The 23,501-nt window shown below is 46.4% G+C and overlaps 1 protein-coding gene across 2 annotated transcripts in view; it reads right to left on the bottom strand.

Moving 5' to 3' along the window:
- NPHS1 (NPHS1 adhesion molecule, nephrin) overlaps positions 1–23,501 on the bottom strand; it is a 387,780-nt gene that overhangs the window by 132,876 nt on the left and 231,403 nt on the right. For both annotated transcript variants that reach the window (XM_030213102.1, XM_030213103.1), the window contains 3 exons: positions 15,413–15,534; positions 4,855–5,020; positions 4,561–4,717 (listed from right to left, as the gene is read on the bottom strand). In XM_030213102.1, coding sequence (XP_030068962.1) covers positions 4,561–4,717; positions 4,855–5,020; positions 15,413–15,534 — 445 coding nt within the window. The remainder of the gene's footprint in view (positions 1–4,560; positions 4,718–4,854; positions 5,021–15,412; positions 15,535–23,501) is intronic.

Raw genomic sequence — 23,501 nt, 5'->3', positions numbered from 1 at the left:
TTTGGCCTCTGCAATGCCCCAGCTGTCTTCCAAGACTTCATTAACTTTATCTTTCGGGATCTCCTGTACTCGTCCGTAATTGTCTACCTAGATGATATTTTGGTTTTTTCTACCTCTGTTCGAGACCATACCCATCATGTACATACCATTCTCCAACGGCTTCGGGACAATCGCCTTTTCGCTAAATTGGAGAAATGTGCATTCCATCAGCAGGTAATTCCCTTTCTGGGGTATATTGTCTCCTCTGAAGGGCTCCAGATGGATCCCGCGAATTATTAGTGACCGAGGGTCTCAATTTACATCTAAATTTTGGAGGGCCATATGCTCCGCTTTTGGCGTTACCACACACTTCTCCTCGGCCTACCATCCCCAAACCAACGGGATGGCGGAAAGGACCAATCAAACACTCAAGACATTTCTACGGGTCTTTACTAACAGTCACCAGGATGACTGGTCACTTTTATTTCCCTGGCCAGAGTTCACCTACAATAATAGCCTCCCAGACATCACCATTCTTTGCTATATATGGACATCACCCTCATCTACCACCTCCGATTCCGATGAATCAAGCCTCTCCGCAGCTCAAGCATACCCTTACGAATATCTGAGAAACTTGGAGCAAGGTCCACCAGCATCTGCGGCAAGCTACAGCGAAGTATAAACGTTTTGCTGACCAAAAAAGATGATCAGCTCCAATTTTTCAACCAGGACAGAGAGTATGGCTCAGTACCAAGTACCTGAGGCTCCGTTTGCCATTTCTTAAATTTGCTCCTCGCTTCATTGGCACGTTCCTATTCAGTCTCGAATTGGGACAGTAACCTATCACCTCCAATTGCCTGGCAATCTCCAAATTCATAATGCCTTTCATGTATCCTTACTGAAACCATTCGTGGCATCTAAATGGCATAAACCTGATCCTGAATTTGAAGTGGAAGAAATTTTGGACTCCAAACGTCAGAGGGGGCAACTCTTTTATCTGATTTCATGGAAATACTTTGGTCCGGAGGACAATTTCTGGGAACCAGCTAATAATGTCCATGCACCAGAATTGGTCCAAGAATTCCATAACCGTTATCCTTCTAAACCCGGGCCGAGACGGAGAGGGGGTCTTCCGGGGAGAGTACTGTCACGCTTCTCACCTCCTTGCTGAGGGGGCTCCCGTGGCGGGGAGCACAGGCCATCTTGACCCCCTGCTGGTGGGCTCGGCGCACGAGCGTGTCCTGGTTCTTGGGAGTGGAGCGCCAGCCATCTTGGCGGGGCCAGCGCTCCGAGGGTTGCTCTGGCTTTCGTCTTCGGGCGCGGGGTTTGCTTCCGGGGTCGGTTTGCGCTGCTTGCCTGCGGTCTTGACCTGCATGGCTCCGGAGCGTGGCTGTTTTCTTCACCACGCCTCCTGCCTCGGCAGGATTGGAGCTCATCACTACTACTACTACTACTTAACATTTCTAAAGCGCTACTAGGGTTACGCAGCGCTGTACAGTTTTACAAATAAGGATAGTCCCTGCTCAAAGGAGTTTACAATCTAAAGGACGAAATGTCAAGTTGGGGCAGTCTAGATTTCTTGAATAGAGGTATAATGGTTAGGTGCCGAATGCGACATTGAAGAGGTGGGTTTTGAGTAGGGATTTGAAGATGGGTAGGGAGGGGGCTTGGCGTATGGGCTCAGGGAGTTTATTCCAAGCATAGGGAGAGGTGAGGCAGAAAGGGCAGAGCCTGGAGTTGGCGGTGGTGGAGAAGGGTACCAAGAGAAGGGATTTGTCCTGTGAGTGGAGGTTTTGGGTAGGAACGTAAGGGGAGATGACTCCTCCTCCTCAGTGGACCAGCCAGTGGGAGGCTCTTCTTCCCAGCTTTCCGTAGCTCCTGATGGGGGGGGGGGGGGGGGGGGGCTATTTTAGGAGCATCTTCTCTCCACTTCTGTGCTTCGGCTTCTACTCCGGTAGGTGATTGTTTGCGCTGTATCTATTTTCTGTTTGTTGCCTCCTCATTACTGACCCTGTGTGTATCCTGATTACTCTCTGCCTACTGCCTGTCACTGACTACTGCCTGAACTTGGATTACTCTCTACCTGCTGCCTGCCTTTGACTACTGCCTGAACCCGGATTACTCTCTGCCCGCTGCCTGTCTCTACCTACTGCCTGAGCCCGGATTACTCTCTGCATGCTGCCTGCCTCTGACTACTGCCTAAACCCAGATTACTCTCTGCCCGCTGCCTGCCTCTGACTACTGCCTGAACCCGGATTACTCTCTGCCCGCTGCCTGAACCCGGATTACTCTCTGCCCGCTGCCTGCCTCTGACTACTGCCTGAACCCGGATTACTCTCTGCCTGCTGCCTGCCTCTGACTACTGCCTGAACCCGGATTACTCTCTGCCCGCTGCCTGCCTCTGACTACTGCCTGAACCCGGATTACTCTCTGCCCGCTGCCTGTCTCTGACTACTGCCTGAACCCGGATTACTCTCTGCCCGCTGCCTGTCTCTGACTACTGCCTGAACCTGGATTACTCTCTGCCCGCTGCCTGTGTCTGACTACTGCCTGAACCCGGATTACTCTCTGCCTGCTGCCTGTCACTGACTACTGCCTGAACTCGGATACTCTCTGCCTGCTGCCACCTCTGACCCCTGCTTGCATCTGGAAGTCCTGTTGGCCGCCCACACCTGGGGGCTCAACCCTCGGGGAATGGTGGTCACCAAAGTGAAGCCTCGGGGTTGCTCGGCTGCCCAGCAGAGCGCAGGTGCGAGTCCTCATCTCTGTGCTCCACCCGGCACAAGGACTCACGAACACGACATTTAGCCGCCACCGCCGCACACTGAGAAGAGGGTTTCAACTTATTATCAACCATGACACCTAGATCCCTTTCCTTGTCAGTGACTGCTAATGTGGAACATTGCATCACATAACTATAGTTTAGGTTCCTCGTTCCCACATGAATCACTTTACACTTGCTCACATTAAACGTCATCTGCCGTTTGGATGCCCAGTCTCGTAAGGTCCTCTTGTAATTTTTCACAGTCCTCCTGCGATTTAACAACTTTGAATAACTTTGTGTAGTCAGGAAATTTACCTCACTAGTTATTCCCATCTCTAGATCATTTATAAATATGTTAAAAAGCAGCAGTCCCAGCACAGACCCCTGGGGAACCCCACTATCTACCCTTCTCCATTGAGAATACTGACCATTTGTTATAACTGCAATTGTGAGCCCTTGTGCCCCGACAGAGCACGGTGGACAGAAAGGTGTCGCCGCACTTGGTCGGGCAGCTGAACAACCCCAGCTTCACCTGGGAGCGACCACCGTTCCCCAGGAGTTGAGCCCCCAGGTGCAGGTGGCCACCAGGACTTCCGGTCACAAATGGGGTCAAACGGCCGCCGGCCATGGCAGGCAGCAAAGCAGAGAAGAGTCAGATCCAATCCACAGTCAGGGCAGGCAGCAAAGCAAAGAGGATTCAGGTCCAATCCACAGTCAAGGCAGGCAGCAAAGCAAAGAAGAGTCAGATCCAATCCACGGTCAAGGCAGGCAGCAAAGCAAAGAAGAGTCAGGTACAATCCACGGTCAAGGCAGGCAGCAAAGCAAAGAAGAGTCAGGTACAATCCACGGTCAAGGCAAGTGAAGAAGCAGACGGAGTAAAGCACAATCCAGAGTACCAGACCTCTAACAAGATAGAAGCCGAAGCAAACTAATGACAGTGTTCTGTTCTTAAATAGGCCTCTCATCAGGAGATCCCTGCCACAGCTGACAGGCGAGGAACCTCATTGGGCACACCCATAGGAATAAGCCTCTCAAGATGGCTGCCCCTCAGGAACTGATGCAGATGCTCTTCTCAAGATGGCTGACCTTCAGGAACTGATATCGAGCCTCTCAAGATGGCCGCCCCTCAGATGAACCTCTCAATATGGCCGCCACCAGGAGCAGCAAGGTAGGAGTGTAACACCATTTAACCGTACTCTCTGTTTTCTCTCTTTTAACTAGTTTTTAATCCACAATAGAACACTACCTCCTATCTCACGACTCTTCAATTTCCTTTGGCAAATGCCTTTTGAAAATCCAGATACACAATATCAACTGGCTCACCTTTATCCACATTTGTTCACCCCTTCAAAGAAATTAGTAGATTGGTGTTAAAGGAGGCTGGTCTCATCCTCTCTCTGATCATCCTGACACTTGGGGACCAAATCACTTTAGGATGGATGATGAAAGTGGAAGTGGCAATCTTTCATTTACAGTATATTTAAAACCAGGGGATATGGGAAATTTGTTTTGAAATTTGGGGTGTCAGTCATGAACTTTGGGCACCAGGGAGATTTTGTTTGTTTGTTTGTTCAATTTTCCTACTTATTTTTGCTCCATTTGTTGTGTATTTTGCTTTTAATTTTTCCATCTTTTGACCCTTTACTTTCTTTTTTTCCTTTCTTCTCTTCTCCACCCCCCACCTTTTAGCTTGCTGTTTCCCACTAGTTTCTCTGGTAATTACATGGTAATCTGAAGATAGATCCGCAGCAATGTTATTTCCACTTTTTAGAGAGTCATGAACATGCTAAAATTCTTCCACAGAGATATGTGATCACCTGTGACTTTGGGAGTCCAGGGCTACCCCTTTCTTAGCCCAACTGAACTGAACGTTGGGGATCCCCTCTGCTTTGCACACAAGAACTGCAGCACTAGTCCCATCTCCAGATGCAGCAACCTTACTCAAGTGGACTCCTTTCTGAATCTCTGGCTTAACTGGAAACAGAAAGGGAAATAATTTTAATATCTGCTCTCTCTTTTCGGGAAAGACTTCAAATCATAGGCTTTTGTAATCTGCCTTGAGTTGGAAAGTAAAGCAGAATATAATGCTCATATTAAATTAAATTACACACAGCGCACAATGAGCTTGGCATCTGCCTTGACAGATGGTGCAATGCCATTGTCCACGGCACATTCATATCTCCCTGCGTCACTTCTCTTGGCATCTCTGATGATCAGCTTCCCAATTTCATCCTGTGTCACCTTCTCGTATGACCCCAGGTCCCTTTCGTCATCACCCTGCCAATCAAGAAGTCAGAGGTGAAGAAGTCAGAATGCCATAAAGATCATAGAAAAAATGCTGATGACAGGGACAGAATCAGGAAAAGATAGCTCAAGAAAGAAATGATAGGTTAGACAATAGAATAAAAAAATGAGGGAGGAAGGCAGAACTGGAAATACAAAAGGAATGAGAAGGTTGACTGGAGGAGAGCAATAGGAGTTTATCGAACAGTCAGCTTCCTAAAGGATTAATCAGCTAATTTATGGACCCTTTTACTAAAGCTTACTATGCATTAAAAGGTATAAAATAGGACATGCAGCACTCATAGCCTGATTCTATAAATGGCATGCAAATTTACTGAGATGTGCACACAACTATTTTGGCTAATGAGCCAATTATTGTCAATCATTGGGGGCTAACAATCGTTATTGGCATTTATTGGCAACCATTTGGATTTGCGCACACATCTTGCTGAGCGCTATTCTATAAAGATACAAACATAAATTTTATAGTCCGCAGCTCAAAAGGGGGCATGGTCGTGGGAGAGGCATGGGTGGGTCAGATTTGCATACAATGGATGTAGTAGACATGCAAATTCATTTGGAATATACTGATATACCCATTGGCAGCGCTCAGAGGATGAGAGTGAATACTAGTGACCTAGCTAGTTAGATTTGACTGGAAAATAGCTAGTTAAAATGAGCTGGTTATTTTTACCAACTTTTTGAAAGTTGACCCCTTGAGGAATATAAATCCATGAAGCCGAAAAATAGTCTAGAGTTATTAATCCACTTCTAATATGACATGTTAACATACATTGTTATTAATCTCAATGCACATTAACACATTTTGGTAAATAGGCTTCTTAGTTGTGCAATGGACATTCCTTTATAATGTGTGACATAGTTTGTGTCTCTCCACTGTCCACCATGGGTGGTTCTGAGGCTGAACATAGGCAACCATTTGGCTTTTGCATATCCTGAGCCTGTTTAGCAGGGACAGTTCTTGTTTAGTTAATTCAAAGCCAGGAATTTCATGGGAGGGGGGGGGGGGGGTAGAAGGAATTTCTTTGCAGCTTATTGGTTATCAATAGAAATCAAACAAAATAAAACATGGAAAAGAAAATATGATACCTTTTTTATTGGACATAACTTAATACATTTCTTGATTAGCTTTTGAAGGTTGCCCTTCTTCATCAGATCGGAAATAAGCAATGTGTTAGTTGATAGTATATATAAGTGAAGCATCAAAGCATTTCAATGACAGTCTAGCAAAGTGGGGGTGGGTAGGAGGTATGCATGGGTACACCAAAGCATTTCATTTCATTGATAGTCTAACAGGATGGGTGTGGGTAGGTGAGAGGAGAGTGATAAACAGAGAAATACAACTTTATGGTTTATAATGGGCTAGAAAACCCAGATCCTTGTTAAGTCCTGTCTGTTGGGTGTCAAAATATTCAATCATTCTGACTTCAAAGGTCTTACGTTCCTGTATTGTTTTAAAGTTACCCTTCATGATTCTTACTGTGAAATCACTGGTGCAGTGTCCTGGTCCTGTAAAGTGTTAGCCCACAGGGATGGGAATCTGACTGGCACCAGCTTTCTTCATGTTGTGTCTATGTAAATTGAATCTTGTCTTAAGCATCTGGCCTGTTTCTCCAATATAGCATCCTTCGTTACATTTTTTTACACTGAATGATATATACCACATTGGAAGATGAGCATGTGAAAGATTCCTTTATGTTGAACGTTTCTCCTTTGTGAATGACTGTGGGGTCCTGTGAAATGTTTTGGCCCCCTGGGGGCCAACACTTTACAGGACCAGGACACTGCACCAGTGATTTCACAGTAAGAATCCTGAAGGATTCTGGGTTTTCTAGCCCATTATAAACCATAAAGTTGTATTTCTCTATTTATCACTCTCCTCTCACCTATCCACACCCATCCTGTTAGACTATCAAGGAAATGAAATGTTTTGATGTACACATGCATACCTCCTACCCACCCCCACCTTGCTAGATTGTCATTGAAATGCTTTGATGCTTCACTTATATATACTATCAACTAACACATTTGCTTATTTCCGATCTGACAAAGAAGGGCAACCTTCGAAAGCAAATCAAGAAATGTATTAAGTTATGTCCAATAAAAAAGGTATCATCTTATTTTCTTTTCCATGTTTTATTTTGTTTGATTTCTATTGATAACCTTTAAGAGTGGACTAACACGGCTACCACACATCTCTACTTTGCAGCTTATTGAAATTCCCAATTCTTGATCCAAGTGGTATGCTCAGATAAGTCTTGATGAGGGAAGTTGCTTTATAAGGTATACTGTAAAGAAAGACAGGCTCTGCGTAGGTTAAAGTAGTCTTTTTGGAGTGATAGGGAAGGTGCAGCATGAATAGTTTCAACTACTTGATGGGTCATCATCAGCTGATGGATGATATTTGCAAGGACATGAAGCCCATGGAGGGGAGCTGCATGGAGGGTTCCAGTTACAATATATATGCATTTGCTTTTGCCAGACAGTTACACAGTACTCTGCAGCTGAGTTCAATAGAGTGAGAGTTGATGTCCAAAATGTTTGTAAAACGTGTTGATCTAGTAAGCTTGACAAGCAGGTTGTTTTGGGATTTGATCTTTGCTGATGTTCCTTTCAGGCAAATTAGTAATATAGGGTTGATATTCAGACAGACTTAACTAGGCGACCCTCAGGGGGAGGAATGCTGGCTTTGGCCTAACCCCTGGTAAGCCTTCCTCAGCTGAGAGGTGCCTAGCTCTACTACCGGCTGCCTTTCAGGTGCTGTGGAGGACTTGCAGCTCATCTGCATATTCTTTACAGCCTTCTCCAGGGTGACTCCCAGGTCCACTCCGATCCACTCAGGGCCTCCGCTCTTGGTGCCGCAGACATTTTTCTCTTTACATCTATTTTCTCCCAGTCACTACTGACCTCACCCAATTATACCTAATTCTGAATCACGCTATGGCCCCTATACACATTCTCTTCCTTGCCCTGTCCCTTCCTAATCTTTTCCCTCACGCCCTACTCAGGGGCGTACCTACGGGTGGGCCTGGGTGGGCCCAGGCCCACCCACCCACTTTTCCTCCAGGCCCGCGCCAGCCCCAGCTCCCATTGCCAGCCACTGCTGCTTTTTCTGTTGAGCAGCAGGGCCAGCGCTACAAAAAGAAACGCTAACGACGAGAAAAATGTTTTTTAAAAAGCGCGGCACCGCAGGCAGCCTCGAAGCATTGGCTGCTGGCTCTGCAGGCTCCTCCCGTCTCTTACGTCACTGCCCCTGTTTCGCTCCAGGGGCAGTGACATAAGAGACGGGAGGAGCCTGCAGAGCCAGCAGCCAATGCTTCGAGGCTGCCTGCAGTGCCACGCTTTTTTTTTTACATTTTTTCTCGTGGTTAGCGTTGGCGCTCAGCTCAGTCAGCTGAGCGCTTCTTCTTTTTGTAGCGCTGGCCCTGCTGCTCAACAGGAAAAGCAGCAGTGGCCGGCAATGGGAGCTGGGGCTGGCAGGCCTGAATTGGAAGAGGGAAAACGGATGGCAGGATGGGGAGAAAGAGGGAAAACGGAAGGATGGGGAGAGAAAGAGGGAAAACAGACGGAAGGATGGCAGAGAAAGAGGGAAAACAGACGGAAGGATGGGGAGAGAAAGAGGGAAAACAGATGGAAGGATGGGGAGAGAAAGAGGGAAAACAGATGGAAGGATGGCAGAGAAAGAGGGAAAAAAGATGGAAGGATGGCAGAGAAAGAGGGAAAACAGACGGAAGGATGGGGAGAGAAAGAGGGAAAACAGACGGAAGGATGGGGAAAGAGACACTGGATGGAAGGATGGGGAGAGAAAGAGGGGAGATGGATGAAAGGATGCAGAGAGAAAGGGGAGAGACTGGAAGGATGTGGAGAGAGAAGGGACACTGAACAGAAAAGGGTAGAGAGATAGACACTGGTTAGGAGGGAGAGAGACATTAGATGGAAGGATCAGGAGAGAGGGTAGATGGGTGGAAGGATGGGGAGAGAAAGAGGGAAGACGCTGGATGGAAAGGTAGGGAGAAAGAGGTGACACTGGATGGAAGGATGCAGAAAGAAAGAGGGGAGACTATTGGAAGGATGGGGAGAGAGAGGGGAGACGCTGGAAGGATGGGGAGAGAAAGAGGAGAGCTGCTGCATGGAAAAGGGGAGTAGTGAAAGATTGGAGAATAAGAGGAAGGGGCATGGGGAGAACAAAGGTGAGAAAAAGATGAAAAGCCATAAGTAGATGAAGGAAATTAAAGAATGGATAGTAAGAATGAATTAAATCTGGACAGAGAGAGAGGCAGAAAAATATTGAAGAAAGCAAAGAAAAAGGAGAGAAAAATGACAAATGGTCAGGAAACCCTGGCAGAAGAGTTAAGCGAAAACGAAGGAAAGCAGAATCTACAGACTGGGAGCAACACAATGAGAAAAAGTAAATGGCCATACAACAAAGGTAAAGAAAATAATTTTATTTTTAATTTAGGATAAAGTAATATGGTGTTAATAAAGTTTCAGAGACCAATACTTCCTTCCTTAGGTCAGGAGAGGATACCGTAACAGCATTATACTGACCTGAGGCAGGAGGTTTTGGCCTCTGAAAGCTCACTGAAAAGGATTAGGCTATTAAATAAATTGTCTGAAATCGGATGCACTGAAACACAGCACTTTACCCTGTGTGACAAATGCATCTGAGTGTTACTAAATTTTGCTGGGGGGGGGGGGGGGGGGGTAGAGAGAAAATTTTGTGCCCACCCACTTTGGGTTCAGGCCCACCCAAAATTGGCAGTCTGGCTACGCCACTGCCCCTACTTCTCTCCACTACAGGAACTCACTGCCCATCCATCGACTTCATCACCTCACCTTCTCTCCTACCCTCTTCCTCCCTCTTAGCTTTTAATCTTCATCTCTTTCTTCCTTCCATTTTGCCTTCCCCATTCCACCTAAATACCTCTCACCTTCGACACCTTCATGGCCTCCTACTCTCCTCCGCTCTCTTTTACTCCTTCTCTTACTCTCAGCTGGTGACATCAATCCCAATCCTGGCCCTCCTCACCAACTATTATCCCAACTCTACAGATCTCACCGTGACCTCTCTAACCTCATCACTATTCATCTACTCCCCTCCTCTTCTCTGCCCTTCTCTTACGCCCTTTGGAATGCCCGCTCTATCTGCAACAAACTCCCATATGTTCATGACCTCTTTATCTCACGTCACCTCCATCTGCTCGCCATAACAGAAACCTGGCTCTGCCCTGATGACTCTGCTTCAGTCGCAGCCCTCTGCCATGGCGGTTATCTTTTTCCACATACTCCTCGCCCTGCTGGCCGAAGGGGCAGTGTTGGATTACTTCTCTCTCCCTCCCCTTCTTCCACCTCAATCTCACTGTTTTTCCTCCTTTGAAGTCCACTCTATCCGCCTTTTCTCTCCTCTGCCTCTTCGAATAGCGGTCATTTATCGTCCCCCTGATAAGTCCCTTTCATCCTTTCTCAGTGACTTTGATGCCTGGCTTGCATTCTTCCATGATCCTTCCTCTCCCTCTCTCATCCTTGGTGACTTTAATATTCCTGCTAATGATCCTTCTAACTCTTATATTTCCAAGTTACTCGCTTTAACATCCTCCTTTAATCTCCAACTATGCTCCACCTCCCCCACTCATCAAAATGGTCACTGTCTTGATCTTATCTTCTCCTCCAACTGTTCACCCTCTAGTTCCCTTGCCTCTGATCTTCCCCTCTCTGATCACTATCTTATAACTTTCACACTTAAATCTCCTCCCTCCCAGTCCCGTCCTATCTTATCTAATTTATCTAGGAATCTACATGGTATTGACCCTTCATCTCTATCCTCCCATGTTTCAAACCTCTTCTCGACTGTGGCATCATCCACGTCTGTCAACTAGGCTGTTTCTTCTTACAACAATATTCTATCATCTGCCTTAGATACTCTTGCACCTTTGATGACCCGCCCTATAAGGCTGACTTCTAATATCTGCTACCTACGTTCCTGTACCCGCTCCGCCGAACGCCTCTGGTGGAAATCTTGGGCCCTTGCTGATTTCTTACACTTTAAGTTCATGCTGACCTCCTTCCAATCTGCTCTTTTACGCGCCAAACAGGATTATTATATCCAACTGACTAACTCTCTTGGCTCTAACCCTCGACTTCTCTTCACCACATTGAACGCTCTCCTCAAGGCGCCCCCTCCCCCAACTCCCCCTTCATTATCTCCTCGGACCCTTGCTGAATTCTTTCACGATAAAGTTCAAAAGATAAACCTTGCATTCTCTACCTCGCCACCTCTCCCTCCACTAGTCTGTTCCCCTCTCTCTCCTTCCCCTCATTCCCTTTCCTCCTTTCCTGAAGTTACTATTGAAGAAACTACACTTCTCCTTTCTTCCTCAAAATGTACCACCTGTTCCTCTGATCCCATTCCCACCCACCTTCTTAATGCCATCGCTCCTGCTCTTATTCCTTTTATGTCACATTCTCAACCTCTCACTTTCCACTGCGACTGTCCCTGCTGCCTTTAAACATGCTGTGGTCACACCTCTCCTTAAGAAGCCTTCACTCGACCCTACTTGTCCCTCTAATTACCGACCCATCTCCCTCCTTCCCTTTCTCTCCAAATTACTTGAGCATGCTGTTCACCGCCGCTGCCTTGATTTTCTCTCCTCACATGCTGTTCTTGATCCACTACAATATGGTTTTCGCCCTCTCCACTCAACCGAAACTGCGCTTACTAAAGTACTACTACTACTACTATTTAGCATTTCTATAGCGCTACAAGGCATACGCAGCGCTGCACAAACATAGAAGAAAGACAGTCCCTGCTCAAAGAGCTTACAATCTAATAGACAAAAAATAAATAAAGTAAGCAAATCAAATCAATTAATGTGAACGGGAAGGAAGAGAGGAGGGTAGGTGGAGGCGAGTGGTTACAAGTGGTTACGAGTCAAAAGCAATGTTAAAGAGGTGGGCTTTCAGTCTAGATTTAAAGATGGCCAAGGATGGGGCAAGACGTAGGGGCTCAGGAAGTTTATTCCAGGCGTAGGGTGCAGCGAGACAGAAGGCGCGAAGTCTGGAGTTGGCAGTAGTGGAGAAGGGAACAGATAAGAAGGATTTATCCATGGAGCGGAGTGCACGGGAAGGGGTGTAGGGAAGGACGAGTGTGGCTAAATCCAAAGGTCAATATTCCATCCTCATTCTTCTTGATCTTTCCGCTGCTTTTGACACTGTCGATCACAGCATACTTCTCAATACCCTGTCCTCACTTGGATTCCAGGGCTCTGTCCTTTCCTGGTTCTCTTCCTACCTCTCCCTCCGCACCTTTAGTGTTCACTCTGGTGGATCCTCTTCTACTTCTATCTCTCCACCTGTCGGCGTACCTCAGGGTTCTGTTCTTGGTCCCCTCCTCTTTTCTATCTACACTTCTTTCCTTGGTTCATTAATCTCATCCCATGGCTTTTCCTACCATCTCTATGCTGATGACTCCCAAATCTACCTTTCTACCCCTGATATCTCACCTTGCATCCAAACCAAAGTTTCAGCGTGCTTGTCTGACATTGCTGTCTGGATGTCTCAACGCCACCTGAAATTAAATATGACCAAAACCGAGCTTCTCATTTTCCCCCCCAAACCCACCTCCCCGCTCCCCCCATTTTCTATTTCTGTTGATGGCTCTCTCATTCTCCCTGTCTCCTCAGCTCGAAACCTTGGGGTTATCTTTGACTCTTCTCTCTCCTTCTCTGCTCATATCCAGCAGATCGCCAAGACCTGTCGTTTCTTTCTTTACAACATCCGTAAAATCCGCCCCTTTCTTTCTGAGCACTCTACCAAAACCCTTATCCACACCCTTGTCACCTCTCGATTGGACTACTGCAATCTGCTTCTTGCTGGCCTCCCACTTAGTCACCTCTCCCCTCGGTTCAAAACTCTGCTGCCTGTCTCGTCTTCCGCCAGGGTGGCTTTACTCATACTACCCCTCTCCTCAAGTCGCTTCACTGGCTCCCTATCCGTTTTCGCATCCTGTTCAAACTTCTTCAACTAACCTATAAATGTACTCACTCTGCTGCTCCCCAGTATCTCTCCACACTCGTCCTTCCCGTGCACTCCATTCCCTGGATAAATCCTTCTTATCTGTTCCCTTCTCCGCTACTGCCAACTCCAGACTTCGCTCCTTCTGTCTTGCTGCGCCCTATGCCTGGAATAGACTTCCTGAGCCCCTACGTCTTGCCCCATCCTTGACCATCTTTAAATCTAGATTGAAAGCCCACCTCTTTAACATTGCTTTTGACTCGTAACCACTTGTATCCACTCGCCTCCACCTACCCTCCTCTCCTCTTTCCTCTACACATTAATTGATTTGTTTACTTTATTTTTTGTCTACTAGATTGTAAGCTCTTTGAGCAGGGACTGTCTTTCTTCTATGTTTGTGCAGTGCTGCGTACGCTTTGTAACACTATAGAAATGCTAAATAGTAGTAGTAGTAGTAACTAAGTATGAAAACCACTGAATACTTGGGTAGACCACCGCAATATGATCTGAGTAGTGCCAGAGTGGTCCAGGGGTGAAGCCTGAGCAGAGCAGAGAGTTACCCAATTAGCAGTGGTTTTCAGTCCACTAATCGGGTAACTATCTGTATAAAATTAGGACAGCAAAAAGGCTGTTATAAACTTGTCCGGGTAGTTATCCATGTACTGGTTTGAATATTGCTGGTACCTGGATAAATCCCATGGCTGTATTACACCCGAATTTAGCAGGGCCAACAGAACGCAGTAAGCAGGATATGCATGGCAGGGGGGTGCCAACATTTGAGGGGAATCAGAAGCTGCCATGTTTACCCTGAACTACACTATAGCCCTCCCAAGAAGATCTACCTAGATCCTTGAAGGCCGCCCTGGTGGTTCAGTGGCCTCTGTGTCTGCGGGGGCAGGAAAGAATCCCACTCTTTCCTGCCCTCTGCTGCTCCTCCTTCTCCGCTTTGCTCTTCTGTGCTGCAGGCGGCGCCACAGTATTCTCAAAATGGCTGACGAGGTTTCCTAATTGGCCAGCAGATGGCGTTTGTTTTGACCCTGGAGTTCAAATCTAGCCAGGAGGTACTGGATTTTCTTTAGTCTCAGCTTGGGAGTACAGAGGAGAAACATCTCTGTCCTAAGACCCTGTTCAAGACTTGTGAGCAGTTAATTTCCTGAAACTCTTCAGGTGCTACCCAGGCAGTAACAAAGTGTTTAGATAGTTTTAATATTGATCCTTATTCAGTTACCTGTTGTTGCTTGTTGCTTTTCCATCTGTTTTATATTGTTCAAATTTTTCATGATAATTTATTAGCTCTGTTTGTCCTGGACTGACTAAGAATCCTGGTGGTTTATGTTTTGGGTCTGTGGGTGCTTTCTAGGAACTCTGGGACCCCTGGGAGTGCGGCCCCAGTGTCCTAGAAATCATTGCAGAATAACTTGAGAGTGGGAGACTCGCCCAGAGGCAAGTGAGACCCAATTGGTGGGGTTGAGGGTGCTAGTATAGAGCACATGCCCAGGTGTAAGTAGGCCTGAACAATGTTGGGGACAGACCCTCCAGGTGGCCACAGGCTTAACCCCAGGCAGCTGCTAGGCATTCTGTGACAGTCTCTGACTACCCATATACTATAGATGTTAAATTTCTCTTTGGTTCTGGCATTGTGAATGTGCAAGATACTGGAGAGGCCAGCTTGAACTTCCAGCTTTATCTGATCTTCATTCAGGACCTGGGCCAGTAGATGAGAACATGATGCTCATGTGGCCCAGTAACAATTTGTGAGGGGTAATCATTGAGAGGTAATTCTGTATAGGAGTAGAACAGAGTTGGGGCTATCACTAAACTCTGTGCAGTCTCATTGGCATGTCTCCTCCTTGAGCTTATCCGGTGCCTATGATGGACTCTGAACCTTCTATAAGAACCCAACAGGCCAGTGAGCCATACTGTACCGTGTGATAGCAGAGGATGGTGAAGAGGGTACAATAGACAAGAAGAAAGGAAAGGAAACACACAGGAGAGCAACAGAATAACAGGACAGAAAACAAGAAAACATCACTGGAGAGAGACAGGAATAAAGACACAATAAGGAACAGTAATGAAAAGTGTGGAATAAGGATGATAAAGAATTAGAGAGATGGTGGAAAAAGGGCAAAAATAAGAAAGTGAGAGGAACAGGGGGAAATGAACAGACAGAATAGGAATGAAGAGGATGGGCAGAGGGAGGAAAGGGGATAGAAACAAAGATTGAACGGAGGCAGAAAGGGTGAGTGAGAGAAAAAGACAGAAAGCAACGGAAATAAGGACAGATAGGGAGAAGGCGGAAAGAAGCAGAAATAGAGGGAGAGGGAGGGATTTGAGCATCTGCAGGCTGTTTCTTACCAGCCATGTCCACTCGAACATGGAAGGAGTGACTGGATTGGCATCAGCAATGCATATTATCTCCGCTATTCCCCCAATGTCTACCTCCGTCGGATCACCGATGCTCTTAATGGATGGTGAGTCTGCCAGGAGAGAACATAAGGTTATTCCTCCAGCAGTAATACTGCAGCCTTTGGATTCATCTTTACCAGAGGTTGAGGAGGGGCAGGATGGATTGATAACACTATTGCATACTCTTTTAAAAGGTTTGGGAATTTACTACCATACATACGCAGATGATATCCAATTTTTTTTCAAAATTGAAAATTCTATGAAAAAGAGTATTCCATTGTTATGTTTATATTTCAAGATGATTAAGCAATGGATGAGAGCAAATCATCTTAGTTTGAACATGTCCAAGACGCAAGTTATTGTTGTATCTGGCAACCCATTGGTTGATGTTCCAGAATCCTTTTCAAAAGAGGACATTAAGACTATGAAAATTTGACCTCTGGATGTCTTGATTGATCCATGTCTTAATATGAACTCTCAGGTAGCCAAAGTAATTAGCACTGTATTTTTCAAATGAAAATGTCAGAAGATTTATCTTTTGAAAATTTTCATTTGGTGGCTCAAAGCATAGTAACACCTCATGTTGACTGTTGTAATGCTTTGCTCTTAGGTCTTCCAAAATATGCTTTACAGTCAATACAGTTAGAACAGAACGCTATAGCCCGTGTTGTTTTATGTGTGTTTGATTTTTTATTTTTATTCCTTATTTCTGATATATTCTTTGCAGTTTTCAATATTGTAGTCTTATTCAGGGCCGGTCTTAGGCAGAGGCAACCAAGGCGGCCGCATAGGGCCCCGCGCCTAAGGGGGCCCCGCTCTGCCTCCGCTCCGACCTCCGCTCACCTCGGACGACCGTCCACATCATTCATGATGATCCCGCGGCTTGGCCACTCCACTTCTGGGGAGGGGAGGTTTCATGATAGCATTGTGCTTATTGTTTCAATCAGTTTTTTTGTACAAGTTTAGCTTCATTTGTCTTTATTTGAAATTTCATAAATAAGATTATTCCATTTTTAGAATTTTTTTTATCAATGGGGTGGAGCTAGGGTGGGGGCGGAGCTAGGGCGGGGCTAGGATGGGGCCCCACCAAATTGGTCTGCACAGGGCCCCGCACTTGCTAAGACCGGCCCTGGTCTTATTTATTCATTTATTTAATGATTCAATTATTTATTAATCATTTACTTGTTTATGTTTATTTTTATTGCTGTGTATTGATTTTAAACTTTGTGTTTTTAGACCCCTGAAGAAGGCATTTTTGCCGAAACATGGACAGTGTAGGGTCCTAATAAAACTTTGTTTGGAGCTCTTACTCCTGTGTTTTGGCTGATCACTTGGTTTTCTTCCACCTTTTGTTTGGTGTGCTTTTAGGAATGAGGCATTTTGTACATTTTTTTTGTTTGTTTGTTACATTTGTATCCTGTGCTTTCCCATTCGTAGCAGGTTCAATGCAGCTTACATATTATATACAGGTACTTATTTGTACCTGGGGCAATGGAGGGTTAAGTGACTTGCCCAGAGTCACAAGGAGCTGCCCATGCCTGCAGTGGGAATTGAACCCAGTTCCCCAGGACCAAGGTCCACCATGCTAACCACTAGGCCACTCCTCCACTCCATATTACTCCTGCACTTGTTTATTTACATTGGCTGCCAATTCAGAGTGCAATATAAGATGCTGTTGCTAGTATTTAAACAAAATTTCTCTGGTGATTGCAGCATGATCACATGTACATCAGCCTCCTCGGCCTTCTTCTAATTTGCTTGAAATTCCATCTTTTAAGACTGCTTATTGAGGAATATAGACACTCACTTTTCTATATTGCAGGACCAAGGCTGTGGATCTCTCTGGCTAATGAGATTAGAGCTTTAAAGACTGTTATGTTTCAGCAAAACATTTAACATTTCTTCTTAATGGGCATTTTTCTTTGGATTGAGTGTTATCAGTAATTGCTATTTTTGTGATGTTTTAGAAGATAATCTGTGTTGTGAGTTTTGTGATGTGAAATTTTATGATTATGAGTGTAAATTGTCCCCCGCTTTGAATGGTAGCTGTGCAGGCTACAATTTTTTTTAAAATAAATACTAGTGCCTAATTTTTCTTCAGATTCTGTCAGTGTTTAGCAAAATATGCTAAAAAAAAAAAAAAAAAGTGTGTGTGGAGGGGGGGGGGGGGGGGGGGGGGGGGGGGGGGGAGAAACACTTCCAGCAGTCAAATGTAAAACAATGCACTTTTATTGACAAAGCACTGCTCATAAAAATACCCTGCCTAGTTCAGGGGTCACAAATGCTCTGTCAAAAATGTATCTGGAAACAACCAAAGAAATGATGATTTGAAGTGCAGAAACCAGTGAAGAAAATGTCACCTGACCCGAGAGGTGTTGTTTCCAAATATACTTTTGACAGAGCATTTGTGACTCCGGAAACAGGGCCCCATGTCAGGCCCTGCTGTGACAGGAACAGCATATCATTTTACATTTGACTGCTGGAGGTGTTTTGGTCCCCCCTACTCTGGTTTTTGGAGCTTTTTACGTAGGGTGTTTTTCCTTTTCTTTGGGTTGGCATCCCTAGTAAAATATGCTGCCAAGTTCCTTTGTTGATCCTAAACAATTGAGATTGTTTCTGTATACTATGGAATAAGTCCCTGAAAACAGGACTTGCTGAGTTAGGATGTTTGTGGCCAGGACCGGGCCAAGGGTTTAGATACGCTTGGAAAACTTTCAGCTGGGCCACCTGGATTCCCCCTCCCCCCTCCCATAGTCAAGCATCTCCCTTCCCCTTTCTACCTCCCCCCAACAGCCTGCAGGTGTCCAGCATCTCCACTTCCCTTCTAAACAGCCCCCCACCACCACCAGTTTCTCAACATCTCATCTCCCTTTCCTTACCTGACAGGAGGATGATCAGAAGCAAACACCAGCGCTAGAAGCTGTTAGCGCCATACTAGCGCTGGCGTTTGCTACCGCCCTATGATCAGAGTCCCCAAGCGCGTGAAAAAATGCGCTCGAGGGCTCTGAACGCAACTAACATGCAAATGCATGCAAAACAGGGCTAAACATATTCATCCCCAATGATCAGCGACCAGCGCACCAAAGATTGGGTCGCTGGCTGCGGCAAACCCTACGCCAGCACCAAGCTGGCGATAGGGTTTGCAGACCATTGGGGAGGAATGGTGAGCCCTGTCCAACATGCATTTGCATGCTAGCAGCCCCCATTCCCCCCAACAAAGCAAACCCGAAGACCCCCCCCCCAGCGACAGGGGGCTGGAGGTCCGGCAGACCTCCGGTCCCCCCGACGATCCCCCCCCACAGGTTCAGGGAGGGCTTGAGATCCGGTGCGTCTCCAGCCCCCCTAACTCCCCTCAACATTCCCAAAAAGTCCCTGGTTGCCCAGTGGGTGACCAAACCCCCTCCCCCAAGCAACAGGGGGGCGGTCCGCTGGACCTCCGGTCCCCCCCGACACAGTTCAGGGAGGGCTGGAGATCCAATGGGTCTCCAGCCCCCCCCTAACCCCCCAGCATTGGCAAGGGTCCCTAGTGGTCCAGTGTCAATCCGCCCCCTCCCCCCCCCTACCCTGGGTTAGAGGAGGGAGATAGCCTGTCTCCCTCTTCTTCCTTCGACACCGCAAAATGGTGGCGTCCAGCCCTGCCCAATGTATCCTGGGATGCGCTGGGCAGAACTTCACACCATATAAGGGATCTCCAGTCCTCCCTGAACTGTGTCGGTGGGACCGGAGGTCCAGCAGATCTCCAGCCCCCTCCCCCATCGCTCGGGGGGGGGGGGGGGGTTGGTCGCCCACTGGGCCACCAGGGACTTTTTTGGAACTGTTGAGGGGAGTTAGGGGGTGCTGGAGACTCACCGGATCTCCAGCCCTCCCTGAACCTGGGGGGGGGGGGATCATCGGGGGGACCGCAGATCTGCCGGACCTCCAGCCCCCGTTTTGCCTTGCTCGGGGCAGGGGTAGTTGGGGCCTGGTGGTCCAGACCTGTCAAACAAGTACAGGAGGATTGTGCTGAGCGCATGCTCAGGCACAATTCTCCAGCACTTCTACCCCATGATCAGAGATAATTGCTTGCTTAAATTTGCATGCAATTATCTCTGTTCATAGGTCTAATAATGCCCCACGCTGTTCCAGCGCTATTTTTGGAGCACTGTTTGGAACAGCGCAGACTTTTGATCATCTGTCTGTATATCCAGTATCTCCCCACTTCCCTTCTCACTGATAAGCCTGCTGTTGCTGCTCCCCATTACCTCCTCCCAGGCGGCCAGAAGATTAGACTGCACAGACGTTATAAGCACAGAGCCACACTGAAATGCCACTTTGTATCTCCCCCCTCCCACAGAAAGTCTGCCTAAGGGGCAGGACGAAAGAGTGCTTCAGCGCTGGTCTGTGCTTACAGAACGCATGTAGCACTGATATTTCTTTAATCTTCGGGCTGGCCCAGGAAGAGGTACGGAGGCAGTAGCGGTAGTCCTGGCAGTGAGAAGGGAAGGGAGGGAAGCATGACAACCACACTCCCACCCCCTCCCCCACCCCCAATGTTGCTACCCTAGGTGAGAGCCTAGTCTACCGAATGGCTGGGCAAGTCCTGTTTGTGGCTAGTATCTGATGATAGCTCTGTATTTAGTATTATTTTTATCTTGTAAAACATTTTCTTTAGGAGAGATTCCTAAAGGACAAGTCCATAGACCGCTATTAAATGGACTTGGAAAAATTCCGCATTTTTAGGTATAACTTGTCTGGAATGTTTTTACGTTTGGGGAGCATGCCAGGTGCCCTTGACCTGGATTGGCCACTGTCGGTGACAGGATGCTGGGCTAGATGGACCTTTGGTCTTTCCCAGTATGGCACTACTTATGTACTTATGTACTTAGATAAAATAAATGAGTGATTTTTCTGTTTAAATCGGTGTGATGTGAGTTCAACAGAGAAAATATGATCTACCAACTCAGATGCTTTTCTGATTTTTGTTTATTCCCAATAACTGCATCCCACTTCCTGTTTTTGAGTTATATGTTTGGAGTAAAGGTATATTTTTCTTCTGGGCTTGTCTGACATTTCCTTTTCCTTTGCTTATGGTAGAATTGTTTTCCAAATTTCTTCTGTATTGCAATATTTGAAATCTATTCAAAATGTTATAAAATAATCTAGTCAGTATTTAGCCGTCAGTGGTCAGCGTTTTTTAAAATACTGATTATTGTTGACTAAACTAGCCCCAGATATTTAATACCGGCCCATGTGTGGGAACTGGAATTTAATATTCAGGCCTGACCAGACTGCTACTAACAACTGAAACTTATGTGGGTCATGTTGATATTCAGCCGGAACATGTGTAAGTCTCATATGCGGGTCCCAGCTGAATATCAGTTACCTTCATAAGTGGAAAACACTATCCTGAAGCAGCTCCGTCCAGCTGAAGCAACTCTAGCCCTCCCCCACTTGCTCCTGCCCCTTGTGGTCCCTCGCTGAAAATAAGTGCCATGACTTCTAGAGTTTGTTTCTGTCCCAAGGACTACTAGGGTCAGTAAGTAGGCCTGATGAAGCCTTCTGGGGCTTGGGGGATCAGAGCTGCTTCAGGGGAGTGGGAGGAGAAGCGTAACTGCTTCAGGAGAGGCAGGAGGGGGAGCATAGCTGCTCAAGGAGGGCAGGAGGGGAGATATGAGCTACTTCTGGAGGTTGAGAAGGTGGACTGGTCCAGTTTTGGGGGCAGTGGGGGTCAGAGCTGCTGCGGAAAGGAGGAGTGATGAGTTTCAGCTCCATGTGAAGATACTAGAAATCATAGGCCCAAAAAGGTCTAAGAACCTAAGGATAGCTATACTGGGTCAGAACGATAGTCCATCCTACCCAGTATCCTGCTTCCAACAGTGGCCAATCCAGGTCACAAGTACCTGACAAAATCCCAAATCGTAAAGAATCCATGCTACCAATCCCAGGGACAGCAGTGGTTTTCCCCACATCTATCCCAAGAACAGACTATGGACTTTTCTTCTAGGAACTTTTCCCAACCTTTTTAAACACAGATACTCTAACTGCTGTAACCCACATCCTCTGGTAATAAGTTCCAGAGCTTAACTATTCATTGAGTGAAAAAATATTTTCCCCTATTCATTTAAAAAGTATTACTATATAACCTCATTCTAGAAGTATTCTAAATAAAGGTAATAAGATGAGCTCAAGGCAATGAAGTGAAGGCAGTCTCTCCATATTCAGAGAGATCACTCTAATAATGTTGAGTAGTCCAATGCTTTTAAATGCTGCTGTTCTCAGATTGATCCTTTGGCTCTTAGTGATGAGCAGATGAACTGACCCAACATTTTCAACTCCCTGCCTGACAGATTTTCACCATGAGCAGCTCCCAGAATACTTTCAAAGAGGTGTTGGAAGCACCAGGATCAGCTTACCTGTTCCCTAAAATCCAGAGGTAGATGAATTTCCTGAACTTTACCACTGTGGATCAGGAGCCCTCCGAATGCAGGGATGTATTTGCTAACACCGAATGCAAATAGAGCCCTAGGGATAGCAAAATGCTCTGTGTTGTACATAAGAACAAAAATGTTGCCATACTGGGACAGACCGAAGGTCCATCAAGCCCAACATCCTGTTTCCAACAGTGGCCAATTCAGTACCTGGTTACAAGTACCTGGCAAGATCCCAAAACAGTACAATACATTTTATGCTGCTTATTCTAGAAATAAGCAGTGGATTTTCCCCAAATCCATCTTAATAATGGCTTATGGAAGCAATAGGTGCTGAGATCCAAGATGGCGACGGTTCAAACAGCTTAAGCGGACACACTCGGAAATTGCAGCAGCCGACTCTTGTGAGAGCGTCTTACCTATCTAGCGATGGGGAAGAGGAGAGGCAAAGTCCGGGAGGCTCCCCATGTCCCGGGCGGAGCGCCCCAGCTACTCCAGACGACGTTGGAGCAATTCCGAGTTTTCTCCGCTCCTGAGTTGGCGTCTACCCCTTCAGCCGAAGCTGGCGCGTTGACGCTAGACGGCAGTGTAGACGGGGCTTCCTTGAGCCCCGTCGAGCGTGCGGCACCCCCACAACCCGGAAGAGAAGCTCTAAGTGCGAGCCCTGTCGCTACAATCCTGGGAGGAATACAAGGCGAACAGAGAGGGAGCCAGCACGAGAGGACAACTGGAGCCGATAAGCAGGAGGGACCGGGACTGCCATCTACTCACGTTGTTTCTAAAACAGTGAGTATCCTGGAGCAAGCCTCCAAGGCCCCTCTCCCGGAGTTTCTAGTGGGAATGGTAGTGAAACCTGCCGTAGTGACTGGAATCACTATGGGACCTAACCTCTACAACCCAATCTGCATTACAAGCTTTAGTTTTGAAAAATATGGAGACAATTAAAGCACTTTCGGAGACTGTCTTAAATCAAATACAAACTTGTGAACTCCAGGCTTCGGAGGTCAAGAAATTGTCAGAAAAAACTGAAAACCTTGCACTTGTGGAACAAACTTTAATTAAGGACAAAAACTTTACCTTAAGACGCTTGGAGTATCTGGAGAATTACTCTAAGAGATTGACTTTACGTTTTATAAATTTTCCTAGATCCCCCTTAATACTTCCAATCCAGATGGTTAGAAAATATCTAATAGAAACTCTGGGAATGCCTGAAAATTCATTGCCACCTATAACTTGTGCTTATTATATACAAGTGGTTGGGAATAACCCAGAAAATTTACAGAGGCAAGATGCAATGAATCTTACGGCATTCCTCGAGTCTTCTCTTGAGGTTATAACCCAAAGGACCACTTTATTGGTCACATTTGCATTGGAAATAGATAGAGACGCTGTGCTCAAACTTTCTTTGAGATATTTGGATTCGCTGTTTTTGGGTTCAAAAGTTAGAGTATTTCCTGACCTATCTAGGGAAACTCAGAGGAGACGTAAGCTGTTCTTGTTGTTACGCCCTAGGGTGATGGCAATTGGGGCAGACTTTCTCCTCAGATTCCCATGTATATGTAGAATAAAATTTCAACTTAAACAATATCAATTTTTTGAACCAAAACAGCTGGAGGACTTTATAATAAGCA

Source organism: Microcaecilia unicolor, chromosome 8 (genome assembly GCF_901765095.1).
Source record: "Microcaecilia unicolor chromosome 8, aMicUni1.1, whole genome shotgun sequence".
NCBI lineage: Eukaryota > Metazoa > Chordata > Amphibia > Gymnophiona > Siphonopidae > Microcaecilia > Microcaecilia unicolor.
This window is presented reverse-complemented; position numbering and strand designations above follow the sequence as displayed.